Genomic DNA, 27,149 nt, shown 5'->3' with positions numbered 1-27,149 from the left:
ATGAGATGGCTAAAATGGGACAAGTTGTATTTGGTTGCACCATCCGTCGATGATCAGCGTTGTTATCAAGTACTAAAGGAATTTAGTGACAATACTGATGAAGGCACGATAGAATTCATCACAGATATCAACGAAGCTCCATCCGTGGAGAATTTGGACGGTGATACCAATAATCTTGTTGTTTACGACGATGTTATGCTGGACAAGCAAACTAACCCGGCTAGAATATTCTCGCGTGGCAGACACAAGAATACCGATGTTATTTACGTGACACAGAGATACACGCAGATTCCGAAGGTGATCAGGGATAATTGTAATATTTTATCAGTATTCAACGGCGTGGACACGCACACGCTGAGAAATATCTATCAGACCTGGTGCAACGGTGACATGGATATAAACAAATTTAAAAATCTATTCAGTCGCGCTCAGATGACGCCGCATGGTTTCATCACGATAAATCTGCATGATCCACGTGGTAGGTATCATATCGGTCTTGATCAAATTTATTCATGAAAAAGCAGCCCCAAAGTGACAACAAAAAACAATAACACAAAAAAATATCCCAGCCTCGTTTATTTTTGCCTCAGGTATTATGTTTTATGACACACTTGGCATACTCACCTGATGCACCGAGTCTGAAATGCATGAAAATTAGCTCTCGTGGAAGGCTTTATTTTTGCTTTCTGAGGCTTCTACGGAGAAAGTTCTCGTAGGAAGGTTAATTTGGTCTGGGAACAATGGTCTGTTAACCTTCCCTTGATGAGGAAATTTTTATTTTTGTCCAGGGTGGCATATTTTTATAACACACTCGGCATACACACCTGATGCACCGAGTCTGAAATGAACGAAAATTAATCCTCGTGGAAGGCTTTATTTTTGATTTCTGAGGCTTCCACGGAGAAAGTTCTCGTAGGAGCGTTTATTTGGTCTGGGAACAATGGTCTGTTAATCTTCCCTGCTGCTGCATTAGTTGAAGATAAAAAGGGCGAACGTCAAGGTCAAACAGGACCACAGCTTAGTCAATTTCGGAAGGAATGATTGTCAAGCGAACTTGACTTACGTTATCTTGATATTAAAACCCATAACAATATTGGTTTTAATTACTGATAAACCCATCACTTGCAAAAAGTTACAGCAGGAAAAAAATCAATGCTAGGGAAATCTTATAATAAATGTAAGTACCATAATTAACGTTTTGATGGAGAAATATTCAGTCAAACCTCATAATAAACTTGGTTTTAAAGACCAATATTCCTCAAAATTTTCAAAAATTTAAACAAAGTTTGCTATGTAAATGGTGGAGAAACAAACATTCCAGGCATTTGGCTTGATTAGTACATATCATATTAAGATGAAAACAAATTAGCATTTTTAATGTATATTGCTGATTAATGCATACTAGTAATTTACAAAGAGAATTCAAGTTTAAAAAAAGAAACTCGACACTAATAATAAACAGCCAGTTTAATCTGTTAAAATGATAAAAGACGAATAACGTACAACCATATTAATATGTGCCATGTAGTATTCAATGCAGTACATGTATTTGGTAATCAACGATTACTACAATTATGTTTTCTTTTATACACATGGGAATGAAAATGCAATTTCAGCTGGAATCAACTGCAAATAACACAGACTGTAATCTACTGTCACTTTATATGCAGGCAGATCAGGGTCTATGTTGACTGTTCTACTGACTAGTGTCTGTGAAGTTGGATCTAACTTGTAAGCAAGCATATACAGCAGTTTCACAATGCTTCTACTGTGTCACCAATCAGACCAAATTATGTCCACAATCTGTGGGAAATTAAGTTCCTAAAACATATGAGATAAAGTTTTAATTTACCTGATGTAGAATATTATACCAGTGTATCACTGTTATTACTTAGTCACCTACTTAATTGTTCATATCCATCTTTGTGGATGTTTTGTGATCAGTAATGTCCTTCCATCCAACCAGTGCCCATTCATTCCATTAGTTAAACTGCAACCCAAACTCTACCTACAATGAAGGAAAGGGGTTGCTGCTATTGGCATATATGTTTCACTAAGGTAAGTAGATGACCACAAAAGTTTAAGATCCTGGATGCTACCACAAGAGCAGACTGCTGGTGGTGGTGCTGGATGGGTGTATGTTTGAGGGGGTCGGGGTTAAAAATTCTTAAAAAGTGCACATATCAGAGATCACATTCTCTTCTAAGCTTATATTTTGACCTAAACATGCTGTATAAACTCATGTACAAGTTGAGTCCCTGGCAAACAACACACACCGTTATATGCCATTGCATAATGCACCAGCAGACCAGGGTCAATATTGTTTGTTCTACTGATTACTCCTAGCAAACTGCATAGACCTAGATATTCTAGCACATTATGCAATGGCAGATCTTGGTCTTGCCATTTGCAGGTGGACTGGACTTAAAACGAAGTATATATGGTACAGTTTTAAGCAGGTTCAATATGATATTGGACAAATTTCATCATTATTTTCAATCAGAAATGAAGGCCACAGGAGTTAAGAGTTTATCATGCAGCATAATCAATGGCTTGTTGGTTTCAAACATGCTCAAAAAACATGAGTTAGCTGCTTGATGCTAAATTTAAAAACTTTGAAACTTGAAACTAAAAAATATCATAATATTTTGCCTAAAACAGAAAATACCTGCATTCATTTTTCTTTGTTGTAAATTAAAATGCCACAAACATCTGTGTGAAAGGAGTTTAGTGTAAGCCTGTCCAGGTGCACTTAAAACTTACATGCTAAAGTGTTTGTACTAATGGATAGGCTGATCTCCAACAGAACAATGGTATAAACTTGTGATGCAAATAAGTACAGCCTATCCAACAGCACAATGGTGTAAGCTTGTGATACAAATAAGTACAGCCTACCCAACAGCACAATGGTGTATGCTAGTGATATAAATAAGTACAGCCTACCCAATAGCTCAATGGTGTAAGCTTGTGATACAAATAGATACAGCCTACCCAAAAGCACAAACGTGCAAGCTTGTGATACAAATAGGTGCTGTCTATCCAACAGCACAATGGTAAAAGCTTGTGATACAAAGAAGAACAGCTTATCCAAGGGCACAATGGTCTAAGCTTGTAATACAAAAAAGTACAGCCTATCCAATAGCCCAATGGTGTAGGCTTGTGATACAAATATAGTTGAGAATACAATATTCAAGTGCACAAGCACTTTCAATATATTTATTATATTTACCCATTTGTTACATAATTTTTTTTTAAATTTAAAAAGGTTTAACTTATAGTTAATAAAAAAACTCTTTGAAGAAAAATTGTTTTAAATATTTGTGTGACTAAATTACAGATTAAAATATCATATGTGATTTTTAAGTTTATATCCTGTTGGATCATAACAGAAGTGATGTGATATGCTATGTGGTAAAAAATCATTAGGTCCTACATGTGCTTAACAGCACCCAATAAATGCTAATTGCTTGACAATGTCCAATAAATAAAAAAATCTACCAGATCTTCTTATGCAACTTCCCTTTGCTGATTACTTGAAGCCAGTATAATGTCCAAAATAGTTTGTTCCTATGTGAGTCCTGAAACAAGATTAAAATAATCTGGGACAGCTTCTTTTGGGCATAGGCATTGTTGTCAAAATACACTATAAGGTTTGATGGTTGATGTATTGTTTTGTAAATGTGTGGGGTGGCCAATAAATATTAAATATTCTTTACAATCAGTGTGTGAAAGCACAAAAGTGTGGAGAACAAAAACATGGTTGCCTGGTTTCCCTTGATTTGATCTGATACCCTTGATTTCATGGCTAAATACTGTGATTTTAAATGCCAACAATGTGCCAGATAGCCCTCAGGTAGAATTATCTAAACCTGGCAAGTGATACAGTATACATGTAAGGCTCTTATCACAATATGCACATGATTTTAAGGTGCCATGAATATCATCTTGTTGATGAGTTTCATTTATATTTGTCACAAAGCACAAAATTTGTACATTCTATAAAATCAATAAAAGTATTTTATTAAAAAATCTGAGAAATTAACAACCACAGAAACAAACAAACAGAACTCCAAAGATAACACTTCTGAGTCTGTACATGTAACTGAACCCCAAAGATTGCTTAGTCCAGTTAACCAAAATAAATATCATTTTCCATTTAGTTTGACCCCTCTGCCACATTTGGCATCTGTGAATCAACTCTCACATACTGATATGAGATTCAAATGAGATTCAAGTGAACCAGCCAATCACCAGCTAGGTATACATATATACACATTATTTTAATGTGCTGCAAATATCATCCAATGCACATGACAAGTTTATCTTTGTTACAAACCATCAAATAAGCTCTGTGTATAAAAAAATTAAATATTTTATAAGAAAACAGATAAATAAGAAAATAAACTTATCTGCAAACAAATCTCTAAAGATAAATAACAGTTTTGAGACAGTACATGTAACTCAACCCAATGTACAGTTAACAGAATTAGTATCATTTAATGTAACAACTCAGCCACATTTGCCATTTAGTTCAACAGCTCAGTCACAATGTAACATCTATCATATATTTATAAGAAGCTCGTACAATATAAAATTCAAATGAACCACAACCATTCCAATTACCAGCCAGGTGTGAAATATATGTACTATTCAACTGCATTTGGACTGGTAGATTTAGGGTTGCTTGGGTGGGTTACCAAGGTAGTTAAAATGTCAAATCTGTATAACCTAACATTTTTCATCCAATAGTTATGAAACTTCCACCATGTATGTATAAATCATGTGTGAAATAATGGGAATGTTTCTCAACAAGAAAAATGTAAACTTCATAAGAACAATTATGGTAACAAGTATACAAAGCTTAGTAAGCAAACAATGCAACGCCTACATGTTTCTCAATTGCTCTCATTTTAAAGTTTTTATTGTACTGTTCTTTCATTTCATTTGACAGAAGAAATTATCAATTTAAGAAATACTTCAGCAGAAAAGAATCTGTTCAAAATGAGTATTTTTAAAAAACCAATTCCTGGGGCAAAATATGTTCCTTTGATGATGCTTACTAGGTTATAATACCAGTATATTATGTGTATGACTATCTAACAAATCCAACCCTATGATGATGATTTTTAGCACTACAAGTGGTAAAATTAGTCTGCCCATCTAGGTGTGAGTCTTACAAGAATGATATCCTCTAAGATAGGGGACTGGTACTATATTCTGTCCAAACAAAAGTTACACTCGAGGAGATATGCACATTTTGGCAGACTAAAAATATAATTGTAGGCAGGCTGGGAGGGTATGGTCTTATTATAACAGGATAAATGATATAAATGAAACACATTTCATTCCAAAAATTGGTTTCTTCTTTAGATACATCATGCAATCATGTTACATTAGGAGAAGAGGCATGAGATAGTGGTACATTCCTCTTTCCCCTGAGGAGGTCTAATTTCTGCTCTCCTAGTGCAAGTGAAATACTATAGCTCTTTCCCTTGAGGAGGTCTAATTTCTGCTCTCCTAGTGAGATATACTGGGTATAGAAGCCAAAGATTTCCCTGCAAGTGGCTTGTATGGAATAAAGTTCCCTCACACAAATCAAGTGGAAGTAGATAGGCCAAGTCAATATGCAGCTTTTAAAGGATCCAGTAAGGTAGCCTGTTGTGTTGCTGCTGAAGTCCCACTACATCAAAACTGAGCCTTTTGATATGAAAGATGTCTAAGATAAAAGATGGAGAAAGTCATCTCTGACCTCCAGCCCCTGGTTTGGATGATATCAGCTAGGGAACAATTACATTTGAAAGCTATGACAGTGTATGAGAAAGAAATTTGTTTGGTCTCAATGTAGTTCTATACGCAGCAGAAATATGTGAGGACTCCCTCTCTTCATGAGCTTGGTTTGCTACAGGGACTACTTGATAAGCACAAATGGGGTTTTGTTGATACCCCTGTGGCAAAGGGTCTAACAAAGGAAGAGGTTTAACAACAATGGACTGATTATCCATGGATGGGACCCTATTCTTAGCAATGAAAGCAGGAGCCATCATGAGTGAAACTGAACCATCATGATAGAACTGAAATAGTTCAGACTGACCAATAAGGCATGTATTTAAATGATTCTAATACTGTAGCTAAAAACAGCTAGGCAGCAGTTCCAGACAAAAGTTCAAAAGAAGCTTTATTCAACCATGTCAGAACCCATGGCAAATTCCAATTTGGACACAGGGTCAAAGCCATCAGCTGAGAGAAATAAAAAAACTTGTTAGACAGACTGAGATTTTTGTTGTGGCAAATTCTTCCATTCCATGATGATGAAATGTGTTAGAAATTGTGGAACAACAGCCTTTTTTCATAATCATGGAAGCTACCATCTCTCTTTTATCATGATGGGAGCTACCTTCCTTTTATCATGACAAAAGTTACCTTCTTCTCTTTTATCATTTAGGGAGTAACTTTACATTTCAAACAGTCAAAGAAGGAAGCAAGTCATGTGCAGTGCTGAGGCTTTAACAGACTGACATGATTCAGCTCCCATCACTTGAACAAAACTTTCCACTTCCCTTCAAAGTCTCTGTTGACAGTTGGGAAATCTGCTTGAAGGGCTCCTACAAAATGTCTTGTTAAATTAGATGTGATTCTTGGGATATAAGCTGTCTCTATAAACAGTGCAATAAAAATGCTTCCCAATCAGACGGTGGCAGCTGTTAGAATATTGGCTGGTCTTTCTTGGCCAACAAGTCAACTGATGTGGAAACTCGGCACATTGCCAGTAATAGCGTTAGAGGAGATGGTCAAAACTTGATATACACGAGCCAAAATCTTCATATACAGAAGACCTGTTGGCATGAAGGCCTCCTGTGATTAGGCTAGTGAAGTAAGCTGAGATGTGTGGTCAATGAAACATGGTGTACACCCAAGATATGGATACTGTAATCTCCAGCTGTTCACTAAGTGAATTGTCAATGGCATGAAAATGATACTAGGAAGCTGTGTATCATCTCTGTAGACGGTGCTGTGATATGATGGAGTTGGGACTGTCCTGTATTTTGTGTGTAATTTGCAAATCATTTGGGAATGATGCTAGGCATCTGGGCCTTTGTCAGCACCATAGCCAGTGCAGGATGTGACAGAGATGAAACTGGTAAAGGAGCTGTCAGCGGTATTCTGTGCTTAATTCAGTTATGGTGTTTAACTGATACTGAGCATCTGGGACTGCACTGTTGTGCAGGGATATAACAGGGTTTGTGCTGGTAATAGAGCTTTCCAGTGTTCCTTATAATGATTGGCCTCTGTTCTGTGCACAGCATTGGGCATCCAAGAATGTGTTGCCACTGTAGCTGATGACAGGTCATGACAAACTAAAACCAGTGATGGAATTTACAATGGCCCAAGGAGGACAGTACTGGAAAATGGCTGTTGGATTAAAGATGCTGAGGAATAAAGATGCTGATGCTAATTGTCTGATGCTGAGATGGGGAATGATAGGATATTTTATAACTATATCTAGTTCCTTTGGGAACGAGTTGGTATTGACCGTGGCTGATCTAACTCTGATGGTAAACTCAAGTCCTGACAGGTAAAAGCCATTCACTTTTCCATGCCATTGTGTTTGAATAAAGAACTGATGAGGTAAATTATGTTAATTACTAATTTACTGTACCCAGTCGTTTCAGGCATCTGTCAAGGCTGAGCCAGTAATGACCATGGCTGATCAACTTCTAATCTCACTGCTAGTCCAGTTGGGCTCATACCAAACTGGAACTAGCCTGATATGTATAGCCAAGAAAATATGTTTTAATTGTGGAGGTGAGGGTACATCATGCCCATCACGATGTTACTCACTTAAGCTTTCCCAGGACCTATGAACTTTCCACCTTTAAGAATTCAGTCAGTAAAGTTGCTCATCAAGACAGCATTGGTGGCAATACTAATGGCAACTAAATCCCTGATTGCACATTTTCTTGCTCTCTGATTTGTCTGGGTGTTTTGTCTTTCCAAGCTGGTCACCCATACATTTTCCATTGATCATGTGCAAATATTCCAGGTATAGCTCAAATTTCACCCCATACAAATCTGACAAGTAGCATGGTTATCTTCTGGCACCTTAAACTTTTGTATACCCCATGCATTTAGTCCTGCCCACTGTGTGTGTGTGTGACTTGGATTTTTAACGTAGCTTTATTAATTTGTCCGTCATATCGCTATGATGTCTGCAATGTGGCAGTTTACAAAGATGTCTAGCGCTGGGTCATCATGCTGCAGACATGTAGCATGGTGTCCCACCCGGTCACATTATCCTGACACCATTCCTAACACTAACCTCTTAACGCTGATCAGTAAGCGAGGCAGCTGTCAGCACCAGTTTTGTAAGACTTTGGTATGACTCGGCCAGGGATTGAACCTACGACCTCCTGCATCCAAGGCAGATGCTCTAACCAGTAGACCACTGAAGCGGTCCTGCCCACCGTGTTAAAACCTGTAATTAAATAAAGCAAAACTAAAGCATATACAGGTGATGTCAGTGAACTTACTGGAAGCAGACATTAACGATTAAAAAATATCTAATAAAATTACATGAATGATCTTATAACATGTAACAACAGACAAATACTTTTAAAAATTTGTATACTAGGTTGAATACTGGGATTGAATTGACATACTCTTTACTGTAAAAGGTAGGTCATACAAACATGGTGCCAACATGTATCTTGCAAGATAAAGTTAGCCCAAAAAGTATTTATTCGTCATTTTGGATTGAAAACAGCAAGAAATAAACAGAACTAGAACTGATGTATACTTCCTGTGTGATTAAACTCCTTAGAATCACTCCATACATTAAAAGCACTAGTAGAAAATGGTTTTGGGAAGTTTTCAAATGCTATCTAGTTCGTGTGAAAATATTAACTGATTTAGTGCCAATCCCTTTCTGGAGAGAACACTTGTCTGACTACCACCTGAGCACAAGATTTCCAATGTAGTGGTCATACTCCAAATGTATTATGGGTAATGTATCTGAAATTTAGCCTTGCTAGCCAAGGTTCTGATGTGATAACCCTATCTAGACCTTGGCGGATCAAACAGATATGCTGGTGCTTTGACCTAGTGACATCTATAGGATTACATGAGTTGCCTCCCTTAGTATGTAATGCTAATTATCCATTAGCATGGTGCATTGTACATCGGCCAGAAATGGGGGGGGGGGGGGGGGGGCAATTGACCATAAAAGAATACTTTGTAAGTGTAACATTGAAAGTATGACTATGTACCAAGCATATCTGAGTGAACGGTATTTGTGCCAACATGAACAGTCACTGGAAAAATCTTATTTATTAGTCCATTCAAGTTGTGTATTCCTTTGTTTCAACAATCGTGTAGGAACAGTGTTCAAATCTGAACAACTTAATTCTGATTGGATGTGGTGGCTTGACTGAAGCAAAGAAATACCTGCTCAATACACCATGGTGTAGATAGGGTTATCATATCAAAACCTTGGCTAGCAAAGATGTCTAAAATGAAAAATGTACATTTCAATTCTTTACACAAATGTTTTCTACATTAAACAATTTTGTTACTTTTGACAGAAAGGAAATATTCACCTAACTGTACATGTACTACTCTATGGCACAAATACAAAAATCTGTACTGAATCATGTACAAGTCCATTAGAATTTTAGTCAAAAATTCTCAGAAAGTAGCTCTTCATCCAGTTTAATACAAAACAATTACCTACAATCCAATAATTCTCTATATTTACAAAAGCTTTTAAAAATCAATGTTATTGTTTCCACTGTCTAGTCTCCAAAAAGATTATTTTGTTCAATTCTCTCTTTCTTATTCATTATAATTCGTGTGCATCCATATGAATACATGGCCACAGGCATGTTTCCAGCTCGGCTCCAGCGGTTTAATTTTGGATCAAAGCACTCAATTATATCAGTGTACAGGTAGTCCTTTGCACCCCTCCGCCGTCCACCAAATGCATAAATCTTTTCATCCAGTACAGCCAGACTGACAAAATCACGACAGTCCTCTTGTTCTGGCAAGATTTCCCATGTCTCGGTTTGAGGTGAAAATCGAAACACACCCTCGAGCCCAACAACATAAATCTGACTGTTAAGAACGACAGCGGTGAGGCACATGTCATTTGCTGGCAGCTCACTAGTAAGGATACAGCAACACTGTCTTGTTGTTGTGTCGTAACACTGAACACAGTTTGTGACAACCTCATTGTGGTTTTTCCCCCCAAACAGATAGATCTTTTTTCCAAAGGAAACAAACCCCATGTTCTCTACTGGCTGGGCCAAGACTCCTGAATCCTCCCACTTGTTTGATTCAAACTGCCATGATTCCACAGTGGACAGAACATTATCCTCATCAAAACCTCCGAGGACATAGATATGATCGTCAACTGCTGCCATTCCATGCCTTCGTCGTGCATTTAGCAAATTTGCTCCTTTCATCCACATGTCAAATGAGGAATCATACTTCCAGAATTCCGCACTTCTCAGCCCCCCTGACACGAAGATATTGTTTCCCACCACACACACTGCAAATTCATTTCTCTTCTTGAATGGCAACTGTCTCAGTGAAAAGGGCTCTTTTGACTCAGAGGTATAGCATTCCACATCATTGCTAAGGCCATCTGAAAGCCTTCCCCCAAGCAGCACTGCAATTTCTAAAACTGGGAAGGACAAGCGCGGGGTAATTTGATATGAGGGTAACATAGGTCTCCGAGCTGGAATGGTGTGATATACCATGGCATCTTCGAAAAGTTCTTTTCCCCTCTCATCATTCATGACATGAGTGCAATTAGCCACAACATCTAGAAGGCAGACTTTAGAAAGAAAGGGAAACTTTATGGTCTCCAACAGCTTGTATCGGTAGACCTTCCGTTTGTGTAAGTCAGTCTCAAGCCATTTCAAGGCTGTCTCGAAAACTACCTCCTCAATGGGGCAATTCAGCCTGCGATCTTTCAAAAGGTCAATAATGCATTCTGGAGAGAGTTTGTAGATATCTTCTTCCTTTGCCAGAAGGTGAAAATACTGACAAGTTAGTTCTTTAGCAAACTCATAAAGTGGCTGATGTGCGTGAATGTCAGCTAATGTGAGGGCCGCCAAGCAATTATTATCATTCATATTTGCTTTGAAGAACTCCACACACAGATCAACCAATGTTGAGATCTGCAGAATATGGGCTTGAGTGAAGACATCTTCTACAAGCCTCTGGTTGATATTGACATGGCCGGTATAAATAAATCTAAGCACTTGCTCGAAAACCTCACTGTCTAAATGCTTCAGTTCTATAACTTCCTTCCTGCATTCTTCCATGCCAGACGAAAACATGGAACGGAAGTAAGGAGAACCTGCTGCCAAGATTACCTTGTGGCAGGCAAACTGGCGACCCTCCACATCTATGGTAATGTCTGTGAAACCTTTATCCTCTCGAAACTTGTCCATGTTCTGAATGAGATAGCCCGAGTGTTCTCCGCTTCTGTAAGATGTACTGGTCTCTGATGATACATCGTCTGAAGAGGCTGATTGTCCAAGAAAAGTAGGCATCATCTAGGATAAGAAAAAATATTAAGAGAAAACTATTATTATATATCTTTGTATATATCATAGTTAATATTTGTGTACTGCAATTTATCATACACAATCATTACAAAAATTATTTCATTTTTAGACTAATTTCTCCATACTGAAAACTCTGCATAAAAATCTGAACATGAATTTTCAAGCCACATGAAGATTACATTCTACTATTTGTATGCACTTGAAAATAAATAAAAATGAGTTTGATTTAATGTTTCATGGCACAGCAACTTAAGTATGTTATTTAGATTCAAGACAATCAGAGCAAAGTGCCTTGACCAAAGACACACCATGGTAGCTAACCAGAAATGATCCAACAATAGGATTCAAACCCACACATATTTTATCAAGTGCCCAGTATGCTAACCATTTAGCCACCATGGCTTCAATAATAAAAAATGTTAAGTGTATAAAAAATTACAGACAATACAATAATTAAAAATTTACACATACTGTATATACTCACATACAGGTCAGATCCAACTACAAACTGCACAGACCCCAATCTGCCATAGCATCATGCACCAGTCCATCTGAGTCTATGCAGTTTGTCAGGAGAAATCAATAAAATATGCAATACAGACCCCAATCTGCCATAAGCATAATAAAAAATCAGCAAAATCTGCCAGTGCATCATGCAATGGCAGATCAGGGTGTATGTTGCTTAAAGCTAAATATGACTTGTACACGAGTACATACAGTAAATTAAACATACTGACATTTGGCACATTAATACAGTGGTCCTTCTTGTGACCATCCATTTTAAATGAGTAGTGGTAACAAGATTTTCAAGATAATTGCCATAGTGGCCATACTGGATGTCATCAGACCAGCAACATTTTCATTTAGGGCCAACTAAATATCATAAAAAGTCTGCTGTTGAAAATCCCATGTTGATGCCTATTCATCTAGTAACAAACCAATATAAAAAAATTAAAAATGGGTACCATGGCTGCAAGTTGGCCATATTGGGGGCCTGATTGGCACCATTGTAATTTAGTCTTTTTGATGTAAATTCCATGTCAATATCCCTTTCAATTTATGAGGAGTAGAAATAACTGTTTTTATTCTGGACCAATCCGACATCTCAAGTTCTCTATTATTGAAAATCCCATCTTGACAGGACTATCCACTCAGGAGTATCAATAGCAAGATTTTTTTAATGGATGTCAAATCAGCACCATTTTCACTGAGCACTTGTTTGACCTTGGGATGACTGTATGTTTAAAGTTTCATGGAAATCTTCCAAATAGTTTATGAAGAGTAGCTCCTATAAGCTCTTCTTATCTCTGACCAGTAAAACCCAAAACTGGAATGAACAGCGTATCATAGGTTATACATTTAAAAAGTCATGAAACTATCGGTTTTCAAAGATCAGGCTATTTTAAGTGTCTACTAGCACGATTTCAGTAAATTGAAATCTGAATACGAAATACTGCAAGCAAGAAACTTCAAGTTCATTTTTTATTCAGTGTGATATCAGAATTATAACTAGCAAAATGGTCAATTTCAAGCTTTGAAATCATAATTTGTATTCCAATTTTAGCTACTGGGTATTTGCAAAACTTGGGCACATACTGTCAAAATATAAGAAATCTTTAAGAAATAACTTTCTCACACTGAAATAAACCTAGAATTATTTGGACAAATAGCAATTTTTAGCAATTGGTTCCAGGAAATTTTTTATCCATTAGTTTTATTTTTACTGTATAATCAATTTGTTTTTGGAAAGCTCTTCCACAAAAAGCAAGTGCATATATACTTATTTCCCTCTAAATATTTTTAGCAAAAAGGGCAAATTTTGAACCTTTCATCATCTTTCTCTAAATATATGTACACAATAATTACAAATGTTTCTTCCTTATTTTTTTATATTGTTTTTTCTCTCAGAAAGAATCACCAACACCAAAAAAGGCCAGACACATTTTGTTCCATATTCAATCCCAAAAAGAATCCAAGCTTCACTTTTCATTATATATATATATATATATATATATATATATATATATATATATATATATGTAACAGAGAATAGCCAAAATTATTTATCTACTTTTCAATGAATAGTTTTCATTTACACTAACCTTACTCAAAAAAATACTCTGTTTCTTAAAACTGGTAAAGAAACCCAAGACAAAAATCTTTTTTTCCAAACACTTATGAGAGATTGTTGAGTTTCTGTCTCTATATATATTAATTATAAATTTTTCCACTGGTATCTATCCTTTATTAAAGTTTTGTTTTCTTTAGAATGTTCCCTATTCCCTGAAGAAAAGGCTAAGTCCCATCTTTTCCAAAGTGAATCTCCACAAGAAATCCCTTTTCTGAAACACGTTTTGAAAGACTTTTGAAATACTGCTTGCATCTAATTGTATTATTCATTCATTTTTCCTGTTATCTATTATTTATTAATTTCTTTAAAAATATCTTCCTTTAAAAGAAAAGCATTTTTTGAAATGTACGAATACCCCCACCAATAAAAACAACTTCAACTTTCTCCTTAAAACTATATTGTGATTTTGCCCACATTTGTACCTTTTTAAATGTTTAGTAACTAGATGCTTGACATTATACTTGACTTGTATATCAAGCATCTAAGTAATCTTGATCATATCTAGTGCAAATTGTACCTTTACATATCACTAGACTGTCTGACATAATTGGCCATGAGGCACATTTTTGATGGAAGAGACAGACATGCACATTCTATTTCCATGATTCTCCTATTAACAGTTGTGTTAGGAATCCATGACTTCATGTTGGATGCACAAGGGGATGATTCATAAATGCATTTGTACTAACGACATTTGTTCAGAATGTGCACAAGTGGCTACTCATTACCTGCCAGCTCTATTTTAATGTGTTTACCAAAATTTTCATAGTGACTGTTTTGCAGGAAATCTGTTCCTGAACGATTTATTTTTTCATTAACGTAAAATTAGGGATACAACCGTCACTTTTTAGGTATGAAATATATCTGATCTTGCTTAAGAAAGGTTCTAAATGACATTGAAATTCACAAGTTTTATGGACTTTCACATGTGATGTAGAGATGTGTAGGTGTAATTCTTTGGGGATAATCAACCTTGTCATGTAATATTTTGCCCGGTTCAGCTTCTCCATACTCATATAAGTCTGAGAATGTATAGTTATGAATCTTTATTTTCATAGCATGTGGCTTCAAACTTGAGAAGGTTTCATAGCACATGTTTCAAAACATGACCAGAGTAAAAAACTCTTCCTCGCTACTGAACTGAAAATGTCATGAAAATGCCCCAGATTCCTCTTTAGTGAGACTAGATCTATCATAAAAATATTGAAAATGAACGAATTAACAATGATAAAGGAATGATGAATTACTGAAATGGACCAAACTGAAGTGATGGAAACCCAAATAAACATTAATAACTAATGAAATATTTGATTTTATACATTAGGTATCATTTTTTTTTTTAAGTATACAGTATCTGCTAAAAATAGTAACTAGAACCTGTCCTTCTTCAAAAATTTCATGCTCACTAAAATTTTCCATTTACATCCATCCAGTGAAATATTGGCATAAACAGATCAAATGAGGTTGGAGAAAACATTTATCAGCAACAAAAAGAATGGGGATATTTGAGGAGGGGAATATATTTTTGAGGAGAAATAAAAATACATACCTGTAGTTTAGACTTAATTCACCTTAAATGCAATAAATGTTGAACAGTATATTGATTTTACTGCATGCAGCCACCAATGATTTTGATTTATTTTGTTGTATGCAACAATCTTGCAGTAGGAACTGTTTTTGAGATTACTTTAACATGCAGATAACAAGTAAGCTGATGTTGTTGTTGTTGTTGTGGGGTTTAACGCCATTTTTCAGCACACGATACGCTATGCATGGCGGCCAGTATTAATGGTGGAGGAAGAACCAGGGAAAACCCCAGGAAGAACCACCGACCCACGAGAAGCTACTGGCAAGCTTTCTCACATACCCACATTGGCCGAATCCTAGACTCGAACCCACCCAGACAAAGGTGAGATGGCAGTGATCTGTAACAGAGAGTGCTTTAGACCACTCTGGGCCCCTAACAAGTAAGCTGAGAAGTGCTTCAAAATCATTAAAGTGGAATTAGTGAAAAGGGCCTTGCTAATGTTTTAAAACATTTCAGGTTCTTTTGCCCCTTTTGTACAGAAAAGGAATTCATTATGTGTAGTTCAGGCTTTTTCAACAAAATTGGAACATTCATTTAATACATTTATTTCCTAATTATTTTCTTTTGTACAGAATTTATTTATTATGATTTTAAGAAATCATACAACAATTTCATGCCTTGACAAAATTACAAAGAATTTTCTAAAGGTAGCATGTGCAGGAAGTTGGTTGAAATATATTTTTCCATATCTGGTCATTTGATGGAGCTACTCTTCATGAATATTGTACATTGATTAAATCTGAAATGACTGAATGCTGCAAGCTTTCAGGAAAAATTCTGCTTTGTTATTTTTTATTAACTTGTGGCAAAATGTGGTAACATGAAAAAATAGGTGCACATTTTACTTATTCCTTAAGATGTCAAGTCCTTCAGTCTTGGTAATATGAACTGCTTATAGATCCTCTTAAAATTATGTATATTTTGCCCCATTTGTTATACTTTCATAAAGTAAATTTCCATGCACATTTCTGAAGTGATCAACATGTATTTCATGCATGTAGCTAGCTACTAAGCAATATTTCACTCAGTAATCACAATAATCATACATATGAATTTCTTCCCCACATAGCCATCCATAGCTGAGGTGATCAACATGTTTCACATGTGTAGTGAGTTACTTACAGTATTCACTTTCACTCCTTTTTGTTTGGACCCCTTTAATGATTTTAAGAATGAAAAGCCTCAAGGATATAAATAATGCACAAAATTTATTAATTCACCAATTATAACTGCTAAACTGACTGTCACCAGGTATACCCCTAACACTGTCATTTTATTCATGTTTCAAACCAAACAGAAGTAAATAAAAACAGATTGATCACTGTGCTTTTCTGGTCTCTTAAAGAATATTCAGGAAGACCAGTCATCTGCATCAAATATTAGACACTGTCTAAATAACACTGCACAAAATAAAATGGTGTAACTCTTACATACACGTGTTCAAAGGGGTATAACTCCCAAAATTATGGAAAACTTCAAGAAATATTCTGACCTTACTGAAGACATCAAGCTGCCTCTGTTGTCAATATAAAAGACTCATGGTGTTAGTAAAGCTCCTGCTTGGTTCAAAACATGCAGATGATGACAGTGTTAAATTGGTTAAAAGGATTTTATTATGAATGAAATGATGCTATCTAAACACTTTCTTCAATATTAGTATATTTATATTCATTTCATTAAAGCAACACACTTCAACTGAATCCAATTTTGGCATTACCACTTCCATCACATTCCAGCTAAATGAAATGTATGTAACGGAACTTGAAAACATCCATTTGCTAGTGTGAGAATTCAAATTTATTGGATAAATTGATCCAGAGTAAGTAAAGCCAGACTAGAGCAATATGACTAATCTGTAGAAAACGCCTTGATATGGGCTGTCAAGTATGTAAGATACTCATGAATATATTCACATGTAAATCCATCTCGGAAATTACTAAACAGCGCCGATATTTAGGCAGTAAGATGGTGACCCAAAAAAACAAATATCACGGAAGACATCTTACGCTGTAGTGTAGGGTTGTGGTTGCCCTAGTTCATTTTTGCAACATGAAGCTAAGTAGTGCTATAGTCTCCCTGTCTATTTGTATCCCACTATTGATTTAGAAAATGAAAAGAACAAATGAAATAAAAGACACAGAATTTAACCAGTTCATTCATTGATTTATAATTTCAAACCTGATTATGACCAGGGGGAGTCTAACACCGTTGTCGTCTGCACATTTCATACCAAAATGAATTTTTCATTGTAAAAGTTTACCCTGCTCTCCAGACATTTCTTGTTCCTGGACAAGTCCATTTTCAATGAAGGGGTGGATGTATGACTACAAATGTATCTACATAGATGGAAAATACTGTCGTCTGCTTATGATATTTATAATGTTGAATCAAGCAAAGGAAAAGAATGACAACTATAAATTTTCCATTCATGTAGATTTAACAAGCTGTGTAATTCATATATTCATGTGTGGAAAGGGATTTAACTCTAAATTCTCAACCTTATGATAATTTATGGAATTATCCGGCAGTTACCAAATTGGATAAACTACATCACTCTGAGGAAATTAGACTCGCCCATAGTGTATGCAATATGGCACTGTGTTAGTATGGAAAATCTGTTTAGCATGAAAGGCGCAGAGGATGCCAGTGTTAGGGCCACTTTGGTCGGTCAGGTTAGAAATTATAAAACAATGAATGAACTAAGTTCTGTGCATTTTTTTATCACATTAAAGTTTTCCTTTATTGAAATAGGTAGGGGGGTACACACAAACGTGGAGGTCTAAAATACAAGTCACATGGGACAGGTATGCGCATTTACTCATTTTAAATTAAATATAAATTGTTCTTTTAAAATTTAACACTAATTTTCTTTAACCAAAGTCTATTCAATCTTGATTATTGAATGCTCTGTACCTTAACTGTCACCAAGAAACATCCAAACAAAAATTATCTATCACTATGAACTTTTACAATTGTGGCCATGTACTAAACTTGGGTCAAAATAAGAGCACGTCGAGTGGAATTGTCACAATCAAGGGTAGTACGAATTTGTTTATCAATATGTGAAGCTTTCATTGTGACATCACAGCATGCGATATTCAATCCGGATTATACTGGATCACACTTTTAGGTTCATTTTGTCCAAAAATTTCTACAAACTGTAACATTTTGCTGTATGGACTTCTCAGGACGTCTAAATAATGACCTTCCAAAAGAATATTGATGTATACAAATCCAAATGAAGTGAATACCTGCCACTTTAAGGTATGTAAAATCAAATTCTTAAAAATGACACCTATTTTTATTGAAATAGTCGGTGCTGAATACCTTCCTGACCTGTACTAAAAGACTATTAAGACTTAAAAAGGAACAAAACACAGTCAAGAAGTGATGGAATGCATGTTACTAAGATGCGGAGGGGGCGGCTGGAAACAATAGCGAGGGCAGCACCCCCCTCCAAAAATAAGTCGGGAACGCGCCAAAAAAGTAAGCGAACGCCGTTCCCATTTCATACTATACAGTAAAAGTATAATCGTCCCTTTGGTTACGTGTTGCCATTTTCAAGTCCCGTTATGGCTTGATCTTAATTTAAAGCTTAGTTTAGTAATTTCATATCATAACCAATGTACTTGATTACGTGGATATGAAACATGATGGACATAGGATTTCTGAAATTTATGTGAAAATAGTAAATACTTTTGTCCTGTCATTCAAGTCTTGAGAGTTAATGCCCGACCTAATTGACCGGAAGTCAAAGGGAATTCACTCTTTATCTTTATCAAATAGTTAATATGCAATTTGCTTCCGTTCCAGAAAACTTCTCATCCACGAGGAATGCTTGGTTTGTTTATTACCATTAATCTATTTTTGATTGTTGCTGCTTATGATAATTTACAAAAGCTTTACAAAAGTGAAAATTGCGATTATTTCCAAGTAGGCGATCAAGGTTCTCTCCGTGCAAATGTAGGCCACCCGATAATGATTATTCAACCATGAACCACTTCTACCTCTTCCATCCTTTTGGAGTGAGAAATTTGAATCTGTGAAGATATCGCTCAGTATAAAGTCAGATTAATTTAACAAAAAAGTTAAAGTATCCGCGATTTGGTTTAGAAATATGTATCCATCGTAATACATATAATGCATCGATACACGCGTTGTTGTTGGCGTTACATAACATAACAATTTGAAGATTATACATGTCACAAATAATATTTCTTAGTAAAAATAATTATCATTGTTACTAATATATATATATATATATATATATATATATATATATATATATATATATATATATATATATATATATATATATATATAGTTTGATTCTTTTTTAAGATACGTAAGGTATATAAATAGACAAGGACCATATGCACGGGTTGCTCATATTTTGCATTATGTATGCATGTGTATAATTTGGATTTTTAACGTAGCTTTAAAAAAATTTCAGTCATGTCGCTACGATGTCTGCAGTGGGACATCATGCCGCAGACATGTAGCATGATGTCCCACCCAGTTACATTATCCTGACACCAGGCCGACCAGTCCTAACACTAACCTCTTAATGCTGAGCCCAAGCGAGGCAGCTGTTAGTACCATTTTTGTAAGACTTTGGTATGACTCGACCGGGGATCGAACCCACGACCTTCCGCATCCGAGGCGGACACTCTAACCACTAGGCCACCGGAGCGGTCTCATACTTTGCACTTGTGCATATAAAGTACATGGACTGAGTAGCATCCCCCTTATAAAAACCCCGGCTTTTATAACTAAAGGCTTGATTATTGAAAGAGTTTTGCAGTCGTGGTTACCAGAATCCATCTGGCATGTTAGTGTGATGTTTTATTTTATATGTATGCGTATGAATTTTGTAAAACTGAATTATTTAAGAATAATGTATAGCGATTTAAATTTGTATTTTATTAAATGTGCTTTGGAAATATTGTTCTAGTCTAATTTCAAATCTATACCCGGGATTTTTTTTATAGCAAATATGTATTGTCATTTTGTATATACGTTCCAGTAAGGTAAAATAGAAACGATAATTTATGTAACTTGTTTGAAATTCACGTTGTGTTAGTTTAGAACCTTTTCAATATATAGTTTTAAGTCTGCCCCTTTCCCGCTTTATTTCTTTGATTACAAAAATATGCCATGGATCCATAACGATAGCAGATGCTATGTTTTCGCCCTAATTATGGAAGAAATTGAATATCGTGACATATTGTTCTGAGGCAAATAAAGTGCCTTGCCCATGGAATGCCACGGGATCTGATGGGGGCTGATCATAGGGAGGAAATTAACCTTCCCGAATCGTTCTATGCCTAAATCAACGAGCCAGCGCTGTTTTACGACGAATACCTCCTGGGGAAATACAGCACCTTGCGTTAATCTGGAAATATAACATTTGTTGGTGTAAATATACACCAGACAGAACGGATAGTTCGAGTCTTCGCAGAGTACGAATTAAAAATGCTTTAACCTGTATGGTAGTATTATCTGTATTAAATATTAGCATTCTCCTATAAGATCCACGGATAGCACTTTCCGTTCTGTCTGGTGTATATTTATATTTCTCTATAATGAATCAGATATACCTTGATTTCTTTCATAGGAATCCGGAATGACTGTGTAGATAGATGACAATTAATTACTAGGTCGTCATACGAGTGTGTCTGCTACGCATGAATGTATATAACACCGATTAAGCAGCTTAATTTTTGTTGATGTGTGCTTGGCCGTGATGGAGTATTCCTACTGCGTTTCATCAGGTGGCTAATTCGTCCCATTCTGGAACAAGAGTGCGAGTAGCAAGTGACACAAGTGTGCTTTATGATATGGAAGGTCTGTTTCATGCGCTGACATTTGCCGTGTTGTTGGTCCAGTCACTGTTTGTCATGATGTAGCTCTCAAACTCTGAGGGGCGAGTTACCTCTTCTGTTTGCTAATGACTTCTATTCGTCGATGCAGATGCGATGTCTAGATCTTTCATTTCACTCTTACATACATTTTTAATGCGGAGTTGGGCGTCCAGCTGGTCTATTGGCATTGGCAACTTCTCGGTAAAGCATGAACTTTAGGATGCATTCATATTGCATCCTACGCAGGTGTCAGGGCCAGCACAGCTGTCTGTTTAAGGAGTGCCAGGATGTTTAACAGATTGGTTTGGGAAAGAACGTCAGCGTGGAGAAACGGTCCTCCCATTTGATACCAAAGATGTGACGCAGTAAAGCGTTTAGTTTCTTTTCTTGACGACTGTTGGTAATCCGCGTTTCGTTGCAAACGGCAGGACAATGAGAACGCAGACTTGGCAAATCATCATCTTAGTCTTGCTTTGAATGTTTTGTTATCTCAGGCGTTTTATGAATCTTGCGAGGGTGGTGGCAGCCTTTCCAATGCGGCTGCTGATATGCTCGTGAGTGACAGGCTGTCTGGCACTCTAAATCCAAGGTAGCAGAACTTGATGACAACCTCCAGGGAAAGGCTATTGAGGGTGACTTATGGTTACCGTGCATCGCCTTCACCTATGACTACCGTTTTCCTGATGCTGATGGTGAGGGAAAACATGAAACATGCAACAGAGAGACAGTCCATGAGGTTATGGGTCTGGCTTTATGCAACGGAAACTAGTACTGGATGGTCTACGAAACAAGTTCTCTGATAATAATGTGCCGAATTTTGGCATTAATTTTCAACTCCATTAGAGATCGTGTGCTGGTAGACTTCCATTTCCACGCTGAACACACAATTATGGAGTGCCGAGAAGATGTTGCCCAAGTGTTGGTACCAGAACGCAGCTCTGTTTCACTCCAGGCTTAATCACGAAACTGTTGAAATGTGGGGACCTTAAATTATCCCATACTGCGAATGTTATCGTGTAATAACAGTTTAGGCTGAGGAGGTTTGGGCGTCAGCCCATCTTTCAGAGTATCTTGAAGAATCCAGCAGTGGTGACCGTATCGAATGCATTGATGGCGTCGAAAAAAGCTATGCAATTTCTGCTTCTATCTACATTTTTCTTTTGCAGTTGGCGTAGGGAGAATATCATATCCACTGTTGATCTGCCTGCTCTTAAGCCACAGCATGACTCGGTCTGCGAGCTGCTGAAGTCTCCTCAAGAGCACTTTTGCGGAGCTGTGGTAGTTATTGCAGTACCCGCGGTCATGTTTATCTTGTTTAGTGTCATAATGCTTTTCTTTTAGCTGTCAAGAAACTTGAAGCCCCTTGCACCCGATCAGACAGGCAAACACAGGTGGGTCAGGATCTTACTGCTTGGGAGCTACCCAGCTTTGTGGCTGGCGATAAATGACCAGCAAGGTGCAGTGGTCACTCCACCAGTCAAAGGCGGTTGTACCATACGCCCACTGAGCTGAACATATAAAACTCCTGTATGCTGTGTTGTGCTCTTGGTGGTGAGAGCGAAAATGAAAGTTGTTGTGTACATTCAATTTTTATTATGTGATTGATATTGACTCATACTCAACGGTATAAGTTGGGCCTACATGTCTAATATCACGTAGGATAAACACGTAGCTTGAGCCTGTTATAACTCTGTGGTCATACACTAAATAACAAAAAGAAGCATAACCATCAAGTTTTGTAAAACTCAAAAAATAATTTAATTATTAAAGTTATAAATAAAAATTGAAGAGCAACTTAAGTATTATCAACTAAATCCAAAATAATCATAAAAAGTTCTACACAAATAAAAAGAATCTAATGTTCCGAATTCATTCCAGATCATTGAATTTACTTGTCTGCCAACAGTCCTGATACTAGCATTGTCCAGAACGCGTTGGAATAATTTCACAATAGTCTCATATTAATATTTTAGTTTAATGAGAACTTTGCAATTCCAATGAATGATCCAGTCAAATCTTTCCGCTCATATAATATCTAACCATAACAGTAAATACACCCGCAGACTGATGTTCAATAAGAACATAGGAAATACAAATTAAAATAAAACAGTTGTCAGCTCAACCTTCAATTTGCAGCATACGGGGCGAAAACGCAGTTCGCTCCTCTTCATTATGTGACATTCTGCAGATATCCCACATCGTAAAAGAACTCAACTGACTTGACCCATCCAGTGGGAAGTAATTTAATTCTTATAAGAACCCATATGACCGACCTATTCAATGGGAAATAACCGCAAACTTGTAAACAGATTTTATTCTTAGAAACTTGATCACAGCTTTTTATAGTTCCTACGCAATATACAGGCACTCCTAATATTTTAAATAAAATCTATGCCCGTGTACAAAGATCAACAAGAGCTAATCACTACAAGTTACAGTTACGAACAAAAGATACCAGATCTCTCAACCTATGTATGTATGTATGTATGTATGTATGTATGTATGTATGTATAATTGGATGGAAGTTTCCATTAAGATGACAAAGTAGTGGGGATCTATATACGATTGTTTATAGCTTAGAATTTTCTGGCAGTTAACGTTTGGCCCACATCCTGATTCTCAAATTGTGTCGTAGGTTTTTCTATTTAGGTTGCATATATTAGAATTACTCGGTCCTATCTTAACATCGGAAGTAGAATCAGTCTTATTGTTGTGTTCAATTTTTTAATTTTCGATTATCTAATTATTTAAATTATTTACTGGAATTACAAAGTGTTCATTAATATTTCTTGGACTAAAGCACTATTTTGGAATTATTGTGAATTTATTCAAGAACAATTTAGATTATAGATACGTCAAGACTATTGGCAAATTAACACAAAAGATGCTATTGGCACATGAACACGTTCAGTATTGGAATTTATTCGGAACACCACTGGAATTCTTTTGTAACTTTATACCTTTGGACTTGTGATGGAACTTTAGGGATTTAATTCACAATACTGTAAGATCTTTTTAAAGTTTTAGTTTGTATTCCAATGAAATAAAATATTTATTGAATTGGACAAAACATGTTGGCTTTTGCTTTTTCTGTTACTTAGTTTAAGACCACAGAGTTATAACAAGATTCATCTTAATGGATTACTGAATGGGCAAAGGTATGGAGGCTTAAACAGGCCAGCAGCCGAACAATCCTCTCTACAGCGTAAGCCGAGTCCAGAGGAAGAATGGTGCTTGGACGTCTATCACTGGCTTGACTATAGGGATTCCACACTAGATTATATCTCATCGCGATCTCTCGTAGCTTTGGTTCTCCCGAGTCTTACCCACAAGATGCTATTTGACCCATATCTGGGCATTGGTTGACGGACGCCAGTGCGTACCCATACACCGGTGGGCATGCACATCGTGTCTTTGGGGGCCAAACTCCTCCGAGATATTCCACAGTCTAACCTAACAGCGCGAGGAACCAGTAAAAACCATCGTCGTAATTGCATGCCCAAAAACTAGCGTGAAATAAATTGCAAAAAATGCAAACAAAATACAAAATTATTGTCAACAGAGTATCATAAAGACATATTTATAATAAAATTGGTGATAATTATTATACTTGAGAGATTATCGATCGATTGATCGATCGAGATCGATCGATCGAGAGAATGAGAGAGAGAAAAAGTAAACTGGACAAATAGCTAAGGACAAAAATAAAATAAAAAAAATTAATAAGGCGAATACCAAATATTCTGATGATTAGCACCTCAACATTGTCAATCGTTAAGAGAAAAGTTATGAGAAGCTGCATGAATTGGAAATACTTTCAAAAACCACCCAACAAATATCTTTGTTTTTGAGAATCATTTGTATTATCTTTACTGTATCGAGCAACTTTGTAATTTCTTAATAATTTCTTTCTAATTTTCTTTCTAATTTCTAATTTCTTAGTTCGCAATGTTAAGTAATGTCAGCCTCGATTTCACATATAGCTATGAAATTCATTAAAATAGTGAAATGCATTTTCTACAGTAGGGCCAAAATGAACAATTTGTGTTAGTTTCATACTGAACTCATTTTTAGACATGGAGTATCTTCAGTCGTAGAGAAGAATCTCGACTGTGGTTAGCTTCTCTCTTAATCTTTATTAAGGGTAGGGTAACAGGATAACTAAGCATCCATTATTAAACCCAGCAGCCAACACCTGGCAGGCTGATCTAAATATGATTGGTTAAATTTACACGCTAGAGGATAACAATGAATGCAACAGCTACGCTAATGCAACTAGAGTTCCAAAGGTCCTTAGAGACCTTCTAAGTTGATTATTGAATTAGGATTAATACTGGCATTTCCCAACTGACAACGCATTTTTGAATTTTTCCATTTCTTTAATAAAATATTTTCGGTTTTTTTCTTCTTAAGTTATGCAAAGGAGGGATATTACGTTAGGAACGTTCAAGTCAGTCCAGAGTTTGAATGTCGAAGCGTAAAAGAAAACACAACATTTTTATGAAGAAAAAAAAGCGACAAGATGGCCGCTATCGCTTAACCGGCTTTAAGCAGCTGTTCCGATTTTTAGTGCCGTTTTTCATGATATTTGTGATTGTTGCCTGATTTCATCTATATTATTGTGTTCATTATGTATTGACTGTTAAATTCGTATGTGTTTCATCATCTCCTTGTTTTGGAAACGAGAACAATTGGACTTTTTCTCAGCTGTCATGCCCAACTGTTTTTGAACAAACCGCCATCACGTGATACTCGCCAGTCAACCCGTTTATGCTACGATGGACCCTCATTAATTGCTTTAAATGATCACTTCTTGCCTCTCCACACTACATTGTACTCTAGACTAAACGAACTGGGACTACATTCATCATTACCTAAATATAAACAGAAGCGAAAAAAGAAACGTTGTTTCAAAGCTTGCCGGCGTAGAACAGGAAGAAGAATCTCAGTTATCTCCCTTATTTCGGCACAACCATTAAAACAAATCCGACCGTTAATTTAGATAACTTAATTCAAATATCTATTAATTCGTCAACCTTTGTGTCAACTATCCAAGAAATACCTCTGCGCATTGCATTATTCAATGCCTAGTCAGTAGGACCACCGGAAAAGCGAACAGAAATAGTTAATTTTACAGCGATCAAAATGTTGACATATTTTTCCTGACAGAAACATGGCTAAAAACATCAGGCGATGAGCCCAAATGTGCGGATCTAACACCCACTGGTTACTCCATCAAGTCGTTCCTCCGTAATTCTCGCGGAGGTGAAATTGCTGTCATCACAAAGAACTCCATGATAAAACGTCTTAACTACACCACAAGATTCAATTTCGACCACACATCGCTAGTCCAAACCACACTCACACTGGCTGACTCTCTTTTTGGAGCAATTTCCGAATCTCCTGGACTATGGAAATTCGATAGGTGGCAACCTGATTATTCTTGGAGATTTCAACTTTCACTTTGACTGTCCCGGAAACTCAAATACATCAAAACTCATAAATTCCATTGATGTTTTCAACCTCACACAGTCAGTTAACCAATGGATTTCACCATTGATCGAAAGGTAAGATCCGAACAACCTCGAATATGTGGTTCTATGTTGAAATCCAAGACTTTCTGAATGCAAACGGCACTGCCGGCGAAAATACTTGTCCAGACGTCAAAATCGGCGAACAATAAATGTATTTTCTCCAGTATGTCCCAAATTGAATCAAGTGTGTCGAGCTGTTTTAAAAATTGAACTATTCTTGATTACGACTGGCTAAAGTTGGAAATTAGCAGACTCAGTTAGGATGCACTAGCAGGGCTGGAACTACCGATGGGTGCGGACTCGTGTCTTCCCTTGAGCAGCAGAGAGGGTGAACAGACCATAGAATTCCGACAAAACAAATAAAACAAACAAATAAATCATCTCGTAGAAAGGTCAAGATTTTACAAATGAACTTTCCTTGAGATGTTTATTTTTGCAATGACCGATTGTACTAATAAAACC

The 27,149-nt window shown here is 36.5% G+C and overlaps 1 protein-coding gene across 1 annotated transcript; it reads right to left on the bottom strand.

The window, feature by feature from the left end:
• Window positions 1-1,452: 1,452 nt before the first annotated feature.
• On the bottom strand, window positions 1,453-19,040 carry LOC149788050 (kelch-like protein 24). The gene is made up of 2 exons (XM_089974331.1): window positions 18,986-19,040; window positions 1,453-11,558 (listed from the first exon to the last, which is right to left on the bottom strand). Exon 2 carries the CDS (start codon window positions 11,556-11,558, stop codon window positions 9,789-9,791), a length of 1,770 nt encoding a protein of 589 aa, XP_089830457.1. The 5' UTR covers window positions 18,986-19,040; the 3' UTR covers window positions 1,453-9,788.
• Between the last annotated feature and the right edge of the window lie 8,109 nt (window positions 19,041-27,149).

This window comes from Sinohyriopsis cumingii, chromosome 11 (assembly GCF_028554795.1).
Source record: "Sinohyriopsis cumingii isolate HCF-2022 chromosome 11, ASM2855479v2, whole genome shotgun sequence".
In the NCBI taxonomy this organism is placed as follows: Eukaryota; Metazoa; Mollusca; class Bivalvia; order Unionida; family Unionidae; genus Sinohyriopsis; species Sinohyriopsis cumingii.
The sequence above is the reverse complement of the archived record's forward strand: the minus strand, read 5'-3'. Positions and strand labels throughout refer to the sequence as shown.